The sequence below is a fragment of the Equus caballus genome, chromosome 6 (genome assembly GCF_041296265.1).
Source record: "Equus caballus isolate H_3958 breed thoroughbred chromosome 6, TB-T2T, whole genome shotgun sequence".
In the NCBI taxonomy this organism is placed as follows: Eukaryota; Metazoa; Chordata; class Mammalia; order Perissodactyla; family Equidae; genus Equus; species Equus caballus.
In genome coordinates this window covers 60,312,406-60,322,342 of record NC_091689.1, presented here as the reverse complement: position 1 = coordinate 60,322,342, position 9,937 = coordinate 60,312,406, and the positions used below count along the sequence as shown (strand labels likewise).

Here is a 9,937-nt window from a genome sequence, read left to right as displayed (position 1 = left end):
GTATTACTCCTATTACATTCACATCTTCGAGGAATTATCATTATTCCTTAAAGGAAGTTACGTCTTCCTTTATTTTGTCAACCAATTCAACTCACAAAAGTCTACAAGACTGATTTCTTTAAACATGGTTTTGGTGTTACCGTTCTGCTTTATATGGATTAAAAAATGAATTTCAAACTCCTCTCAAAGTTCTCCCACAAGCTGGCCAAACATTCTTCTGCAGTCTTCCTCCTTCTGCAGCCTGGTTTCTTAACTTAATGTGGATACTTAACTGCTCTCTTGTCTGTATATACACTGAACTCCTCTGCTTTCAAGCTGGCACTGCCCCTCCTTCTGAAATGTTCTCAGTCACTGACAGTTCATGTCCATTTATCATTTTAAGACCCAGTCAGATTTCACTGAATTCCTCTTCTAAGAAATAATCTGTCTCTCTCTTCTAAACTCTCATGTCACTCCAAATATACTTCTCCGAGTAGATACTGTTTCCATTTCTCCTTATCATTATCTCTTTTTCTGGTAACTGCATATCCAAAATCATTTAGGGGGAACTCTCACCCCTTCTTTCAATTACAAAGTCCTATAAAAAGTTGTCAAACTCTTCTTCCCCACCCACCTCCTGACAACACAGCTGTGTCACAGTGATCAGTCAATAAGCAGGTATGTGACCCAAGTCAGGCCAATCAGAGTCCTTCCCTGAGATTTTTCCCAACAGCACAGAATGAGCATGAAGTCAGGGAATGGGGATTGGAGCTCTCTTCTCCTCTGCTTGTGTATCCGGAATGAAGTGGATATAGACCTGGCTGTAGTTCCGGCTTCACGAAGAAAGCAAGGTTGAAAGAATAAGCTGTCAGGCAGGTGAGTCAGAGATAAGAGCAGAAGCAAGTAAGTGTGGATACTAGCCAACATCATGTTTACGACAACCAATAATTTTCCCTTTTGTATATACTCAGTTGATTGGAGTTTTGTCACTTGTAACAAAAACAATGTCCTAAATATGTACCTCCTTGAAGGCACTTATCCTGTTTTCATATAGTCTAGGCATTGGCTCCTCAACTAGACTATAGCCTCTTTCAGGGAGCCTTGTAAAGTCCTGTACAGACCTTAAAGATGACAAGGCTCACAAACATGCATTTAATAAATAACGAAATTATATTTTCTTGCAACCAAACAATTTAATGCTTTCAATGGAAGTACTACAGACAATTTTCACAGAAGTGCATCTCTTGATTGAGGAACTGTAATAAAACCAATGTCAACAAAAGAAACATAAGACGTTTTAAAGAATTTGAATTGATGTAATAATTCACTATTTAGGCTTCCAATTGCTTACCGACTTATTAAGCACCCAGTATATACTATGTGTGCCAGGTTCTAGAGATTCACTGATGGGTAAGATAGATAGAATGCTTGCCAGCATGGAGCTTTACTCTAGTAGGAAGAAAGAGAGTGAACAAGTAAGTACAATTATACTGAGTCTTACAAAGTCTTTGAAAGGTGTCAGAAAAAGAGGGCAATGACTCAGGTGAGAGGATACTGCATGATGATGGTCGGTTGGACTAGGATGAGGGTAATGGAAATGAAGATAAGTAGATAAATGTGAGATATATATGCAAGGTTTAAGTCAACAAGACTTTGGCAACTGATTAGATGTTGGGAATAAAGAAGAGGCAGGAATAAAAGGTAATCCTGAGCTATCGGGCCTGAGCAGTTGAGTAGATGGTGGTAAGATGTACCAGGAAAGGGAATATTAGATGAGGAGGAGATTTGAACATGAAGTGTCTGAGAGACCTCCAAGAGGAGAGGTAAAGTAGGCAGCTGCTCTTGAGCTTAGAAGAGAGGTCTGTTCTTTTCCAAGCAACCAGAATATAATATAACTCTCAGTACCTTCATCTGAGTGACCATTTTAGACTTAGGCCAAGAATTTAGGAGTTAGGCTATGATCCTCCCATTAGACTATAAACTTGCCTATGGACAGAATCTTATTTCTCCTTTTTGTGTGTATATCCACAAGGCCCAGACTTTAGTAAGTATTCAGTAAGAGTCTACTAAATGAATCACATTCTCTACAGTTTCTGTTTCACAGTAAAGGTGAAGTGCTGATAGGTGATAAAAATGATAATGATGTGAAAAAGTTGTCCACAGGAAATTCTGATCTAATTGAGACTACATTAAAGAGTTAACAGAACAAACTGACAGGGTGATCAGCAAGAATATTTGGGTTTACTTAATGAAGTAATAATGATTTACAATGTATAATCTGGAAGAAAAGAAGACAAAAAATAGTACAAATAGAAAAAAAAGGAAAAAAAAAGAGGAAAAAGAAAAAAAGAGCCAATTGCTATGAGATTTGCCAAAGGAACTAGATCTCTTGGAGGCCATCCACCAAAACTTTTGTGGAATTGCTAATGATTCCTTCAACAGTTTTATTAAAACATACCACAGACAGTTCTTGCATTTTATAGGATAATAAGATCAATTTTTAAAACAAAGTTCAGAAAAAGGACATAAAATTATATTGAATTACTTCTGAACCACACAGACACATAACAAAATTATTAAATTGAATGAATGCCAGGGGGAATGGATGCAGGCAGAGTCATAAGAATTAAAAAAAATCTGTTTACTGTATTCATTATTTTATTCATGAGTTGGACCCATCAATCCAGCTTATACTGACTGCCTACTAACTGACAAGCAGTTTTCTGGATACTATGGAAATAAAGACTAATTAGTCTAATAGCTTGCCTTAAAGGAGCTTAGAGTCTATAGGAGAAAGAGCGAGGAAGACAAAAACTGAAACACACATGCTATGCTTTATGATAGACATAGGCATGTGACCAAGATGGCCTTAATATTCCCCTCAGCTTGCCTAAACTTTAGACGGGTCTCTTCCAGGCTATAGGACCCTGACTTCCCTTTTCTTAGAGCATTTACTTTAAAAAACGTGTAATTGTAAATTCTTTCTCTGTCCCTTTGTAATATAGATAAATCTTCTCCCAGCCGCTAGCCAGTTCTACAACCCAGGGACTTCTTCGTCAAGGACCTGGGAGCCAGCCTTTTGAAAAGCAATCATCAAGAAAGACAGAGTCCCTATATTCCAGTCTCTGTGGGAGCACAGGTGCCTAACTTAATAAGTACCAATTAGCGAGCACAGATGGCCTAATCACATCGACCAACTCCCCTCTAGGGTCCTCCAGTACTTTTTCACTAGCTCATCCCAGGGCTTAAAAACTCTCCTGCCTTTGTTTCAGTGCAGTGGAGTTCAGTTTCTCTCCCCTCATGCAATAGTCTTGAATAAAGTTTTCCTTGCCTTTTTTACAACTGTGTGGCGTAATTTCTCTCTAATTCATCAAAGCATGGCAACACAAGAAACTTAATCTGTGAGGGAGTAGGTAAGATTTTTTTCAGAGGACATGACACCTGAGCTGAGATGTAAATCAGGAGAATTAAATACACTGGGTGAAGAAGGGGCTGGCAGCATCCTAGGCAGAGTGAAGGGATGTGTACAGGCAGAAGGGCGCGGGGCCCCGGAGCATGACATCAATTTATTCATTTGAAGGCTTCTTAACAAGGGCAACATATATGTATAAACTAAAACTTTAAAAACTCTGGGTTCTTTCCATAAAAATCAATAAAATACATTCCTAATGCATTTGACTTTTAAAAGCAAATCTTTAAAATTACTCTTCTACCAAAGCCATCGACTTGTCTCCTTCTACTTTGTTTTTATTGTAGTTAAGTACAAATCAGCTTCTGTTGAAATGTTTAAATGTTAATAGACTTTTGAACCTAATCCTTTGAGTCAAGAGAGTGACAGATGACCATTGGCTGACGGACAGACTCGAACAACGGTTATAGGGAACACTCTACTGCTCAAGGTGATTATTCCATCTGAAAGTCATACACATTCATGGCAGTGCATTCACAGGGAAGAAGTTAACAAAAGCTCAATTTTCCTCCTATTCCTTTCGGGGCAGCCCCCAAGAGAGCAGCTGTTCTCTTATTATTGCTGTTAAACGTTAGCAATAAACCTCTCCGGAATTAAAACTGAATGAGGTGACGTAGAAGAAAGTTTGTACCAAATAAATTTGCGTAGATTAGAGTCGGCAGGTGGTCTAAAACATGCCTGTATTGGGAGCCAAATTGTTCAGCACTGGAACCTTTTGAAATGAGAACAAAGAGCCTTTCACTGCTTGAATTCTAAATGCAGCTTAGTACTTCATTAGAAACCTCTTAGTTCGCTGTAGGAATCTTTCAGATTTAATTATGAGGTGGGGAAAAAGCCCTCTTTCCCTAGGATACCATATTGAAACACTTTATTCTGTGTTTCCTGAGAGATCTCCAAGTTTTGAAAATTGCTGAAATTATCAGTGCATATTTAATTTAAATTTTTTCTGAAACCTCAGTTTCAAGCTAAACTGAGTCAACCATTCAAATCCACACGAATTCTGAAATTAAAATTACTAAGTCAGTAGCAACGGGGTTAAAAATGAGGAAACTCGGGTTTCCTTTCTGGTTCTGCAGAAACCATCTACACCTTGGAATGTTACTTAAACTTCTGAGCCTCAGTCTAGTCTTTTATAAAATGAGGCAGCTGAATTGGATGATGGTCGATTTTCCTTCCGTTTCCAAAATTTCCTATCTCCATGTGGCCAATTTTTAGAAATACTAACATTGCTCAACTTTTATCATTTACTTAGCTATCAAGGGATACTTTAAAGAAAATTTTTCAAAAGCAAGAGTATCACAGCACTGTTGATGGATATTTTAAATTTTAACGTAAGGTGGCCCGTTGACTTTTAGAAGCCATTAGTAAACAGAATCCACAGAATCCTCATTGCTTCTTTAGGGAGCTTGATAAAAATGAGAAGGTCAGGAGAGTAACGTCAGAATCTGGAAGTCAGTATGGCAACTTAAACCTACAGAACAGAAAGGAATAGAGTATTTGGTTGTGGCATTTGTTACTAATGCCAATGCTGACAAGTTGAGCTTGTTACAACCCCTGGCCTTGGTTCTTCACTTCTTGATGCCTGTAGTATGTGTGTGTTTCTTCAGTGTGTTTGAGTTCAAATAGCAATCAGTTAGGGCCCGTGGGACAAACCTTTTCTAGAGGCTAAGCCGACAACACTTTATAGCATCACTCAGTGAAAAACTGTCCTTAGTCAGATAGCAAACTACCTGGCTCTTTGAAGTGAAAACAAGTAAAAAAAGAAAAGTAATACATATTTATTAAATGAACAAATGAATAAATAAACCATGAATCTTAAGTCTTGGCTCCAACCTCTGAGTCCCAAGATCACAAAATTTCTAATGGAAATCTGTTTATAAGCATCATAGAAATAAAACGTAATTACTTTGATAATAGAATATTGAAGGAAAACAATTTTTGATTTTCCCTCCATTCTGTACAAAAATTCACATATAGGAGACAACTTAAGCAAAAACCTGACCTAAAGCCAAATTTGCAAAACCCTGCCTTTTCAGTCTATAGTTAATAATAGTCTCTTTATCTCTGTTTATGGAAGCTTACAACAGGGTCCTTATATGAAGGCAAATGGGTCAATACCAATGTTAGGATATCTTTACTAGGTCTGGATACGAACCAAGTTATGCATTTTCCTGACTGTACTAAAAAATAGGAACAAATGATCAGAATGTCCTTCACTGGTAATATTTTTGGTAAGGGCTTTGAAAAATATTGATACTAAGGTTGTACTTTCTTTATGAAGATAGAAACCACATACTATGTGCTCATGAACACAGGAACAGTATTTGTGCAACATCACTGTAAGGTTTTACTAATTATGCTATTAGGTTTTACCAATTATGCTATTAGGGCCTCCTTCCTATGGCAGCAGAAATAGCAGAGAGTATTTCAAGATGTGAAGAAAACTAATCAAGTGTTTATAGTCAATTAAGTTAAATGGATTAGATTGACTACAGGATGCACTCCAAATTAATGACCAGAAGTGACCACTTCTCATTGTCACTATTGCCACTACCCTGCCTGGTCCAAAGCCGCAGTCATTTCTCACTTGGATAATTTCAACAGCCTCTTAACTCATTGCTTGCTTATACCCTTGCTCCCACCCCAAAGTGAAGAATATTCTCAATGCAACAGCTGAAGCAATCCATCTAAAATGTAAGTTGAGGGGCCTGCCCAGTGGCATAGTGGTTAAGTTTTGCACTCTGCTTCAGCAGCCCAGCATTCGCAGGTTCAGATCCTGGGTGTGGACCTACACAATGCTCGTCAAGCCATGCTGTGACGGTGTCCCACATAAAACAGAGGAAGATTGGCATGGATGTTAGATCAGTGACAATCTTCCTCAAGCAAAATGAGGAAGATTGGCAATAGATGTTAGCTCAGGTCCAGTCTTCCTCACCACAAAAAAAGAAAAAAAGTAATTTGAATCAACTAACTTCTGCTCAAAACCTCTGATGGCCCCACCTTACTCAGAGTAAAAGTGAAACTCTATGCTGTGACCTGCAGAGCCCTACTTTCAAATCCTACATCCCTTGTTCCCCACTCTCTCTCTTCTGCTGCTCCCCCACCCCTTTTGTCTGCTTCAGCCACCCCAGCTCTCCTGAAGCTCCTTGGACACCCAGCCAGTGCCCACCTCAGGACCTTTATATGGCTGCCTTTCCTCTCTCCTTGGGATGCTTTCTCCACATCTACTTTCCTGGGTTACCGCCTCACTTCTTTCATTTATTTTTTTACCTTTTTTTTTATTTAGACCTTCTGTGGCTATCTTATCTAAAATTTTAACCTTTCTGTGCAATATTTCATATCCACCTTCCTTTTTATTTTAATTCTAGCATTTATTACTACCTCACATACTAAGATTGCTTAGTGTCTGCTGACTCCACTGGAAAATAGGTCTAAAAGGGCAAGGATTTATTTACTATTTTTGTCTGTGTTCATGGCTCTATCTTCAGTACCTGGAGAAATGTCTGGCACAGAGTAGATGCTTAATAAATACTTGTTAAATGAATGAGTAATAATACCTCTTACTCTTTCACATGGCCTTCCCCTAAACAAGCCAACAAAAGTCTACGGTTGGTCTACATGGTACCTGAAATTCCTTTCACCTCTAAATCATTACGATACTCTGAAAAATAGGCTTCAACAATTTAATTTCTTTTTAGTTTGTGAGAGAGAACATATCTTTGTATGAAGATTGCACAGTCTGTGGTTTCTATTATTATGAAACTGGGGAAGGAGGACTATCCATAATCAAAAGCAGCAGGTGATATTTGGACACAAACTATGTAATTCACGAGAAGCATAAAATTCATCTGACTCTACGTAAGAAAATAATCCTAAGAAAAACACATTAGAAATAGATTTGATAACTTACTTGGAGATTCATTATTTTCACAGGTTTCCTCTTCATTTGGTGCTTCGTCCTCCTCCTCTTCCTCAGGGTCATCTGTATCTCCTGACTCATCACTGTCTTCCACCCATTTCCCTGGCATCAGTCCTGCTGAGTCATAGGAGTTGCACAGAGGACCCACAATGTGAGAGATGAAGGATTCCTGAAGATTGGCCAACTGAGGGGCAGAACGGTCCATGAAGGGGCTTATTGGTAACCCAAGGCTGGCCTCTTCATCACCCTAGAAATAGGAATGTAGCATGAATAGTCAACAAGAAAGGTAAGTGACAAAGAAAGTTCAAAATACAAGTCAACATTCACTTGGCATCTAAACTTTACAAATATGTAAGAATCCAAATCTTCATGTGTGAACTCTCTCTCTACTTGACTGCTAAGAGATTCTACCCAAATTACTAAGATTCCTGTAGAAATGTTTTGGGCTATTTACCACTTTTGTGATCTTGAGGTTTTGGCTTTAGATCAAGCGGAACTACAAGAAATGGTGTAACGGTCTCAGTAGATGATATTTCTTATCACACTAGTCAGTGTTCCTTATATTAGTGTATAAATACACCTTAAAATGCAATGCTGGCAATAATTATCAAGCAAATACACAATCTATCATGTTTTTCTTTTTTGCCTTGGCTACCAAAAAGCTTAAAATAATTTATTGCTCCATCAAAGTTGCGACCTTATCCCAGCGTTTGGTTGAATTATATCTTCTGTGTTTATGTGGCTTCGATACTCTTATTTATCTATATGTTTCATTGCACTACTGTATAAGTGTTTTTATTTTGACCTGCTTCAAATCTTTCTGAAAAAAAAAAAAAATAACAGATTGTAAACCAGTAATTACCTAGAAAAATTAATGAAGGAACATATACCAAAATATCATCAGAGGTTATGTCTATGCCTGGATTTTCCTTTTTCTTTTTTTTTTTCTGTATTTCAATATTTCAGGATTGATTATGAATTAATCTCATTCCTAGGAAAGGCAATACATTATTTTCTAGAGAGCACAAACCTTTTATTCTATATATGAATACCCACAGAAGTTCCTTCTAATCTCTCTTTAAATATGTCCAGTGACAGGCAATTTATTGCTTAATACGTACCTCATCCTATTTCTAGGTGTCTCTATAATACAAATTTCTTTCTGACATTGACCTGGAATCAATCTCCCTGTAACTTCTATAGACTGGTCATATGCATATCCTTTTTAGGGAAGCAGAAAGCAATCTAACATTTCTTATAAATACTTTGTATAATTTATCTTCTTTAACCTCCACAACAACATTATGATAAACCTAATTCTCAATTTGTATGTCAGTCTTTTAAGTATCTGAAGATAGTTATTATATCATCTCTGTTTTCCACCAGGGTAAATATCTTCACGTCTTTCGTGTCCTTTGATGTCACTGATCCCTATCCTTCACCTGTGCCCCACTACCTCCCGGATTCCTCTTCAGAGAATGGTTCACAGCACTGAACACAAAGTTTCAAGTATAATCTGATCAGTGTAGGATAATATGGGGAGATCACCTCATGCGTATGTTTTTCTGGTAGATATTTTGGTAGTGTGTTAACTCTCACATTATCGTGTCAAACAAAAATGCCTGTTTTTTTTTTAGCTTTTTCATATACTGTTGTTATTAACTTTATTATAAAAGTAAATGAACTTAATCTGATATACTTTCATCCATATAAATTTAAACTAGCTTCTATTATAATAAATTTATTTAAAAAACCAATATTTCAATGGTCTTCTAATTTCTCACTAGGTCATTCCAATATCTCAATGTCTTCTTCTCCCCAAAACACTTGCAAATAACTTTATCTTAGAGTTTTTATTATTACAGTTTAATTCAAATTTTGTCATTTTCTTATCCTCTGATTAAAATTAGCCAATGTAGTTTCTGTTGCTAGTATGAACATGAAACAGATTGATCACACTTTTACAGCTTTTGGAAGCTTTGGTGAATTTATGAGCAGCTTAAGCATGGATTAAGATAAACAAGTTAGTTACCTGTTCATAAAATTCATTGACAATACCCTCTGTCCACTGAAGATGGAGCTCTTTACATTTAGCTGGCCCATTGATATCAGCCAACTTTATACACATTTGACAAACCAGTAGACGATCATTTTCATTGGTCCAATCTATTCCAACATCATCATTCACCTGTTTGAGGGACAAAGTTAAAATGTGTTTTGCCTCAATGAAAGCACAAGTTGAAAGGAGAAGAAATGACAGAATATTCATTATCTTCCTAGCATGTGAAGATCAGAATGCCAAATAATGAGGAACTTCTCAGCTATTTAAAATAATGTTACTGGCTTGCATAAATTAGTAGTAAAATAGTTCATCAAAAAGGTAAAATAATGAATGATGGATAAAATAATTATTAATTATGGAACTGAAAATAAATGCTATTTAAAATTAGCATATGTTATCAATTACTAGTAGCATAATGTAGCTACAAATGATAAGAAATTTTTCTTGAATTAACATTTGGACATTTATGTTTGATGTATGAAATTTTGTTTCAGGGTTCTCACCTCTT

At 36.9% G+C, this 9,937-nt stretch overlaps 1 protein-coding gene across 2 annotated transcripts in view; it reads right to left on the bottom strand.

Annotated features, from left to right (window-relative positions):
- The window catches only part of PDE3A (phosphodiesterase 3A), a 293,395-nt gene that overhangs the window by 8,606 nt on the left and 274,852 nt on the right, over positions 1 to 9,937 (bottom strand). For both annotated transcript variants that reach the window (XM_014740463.3, NM_001163977.2), the window contains 2 exon segments: positions 9,400 to 9,555; positions 7,359 to 7,614 (listed from right to left, as the gene is read on the bottom strand). In XM_014740463.3, the coding sequence (XP_014595949.3) occupies positions 7,359 to 7,614; positions 9,400 to 9,555 (412 nt within the window).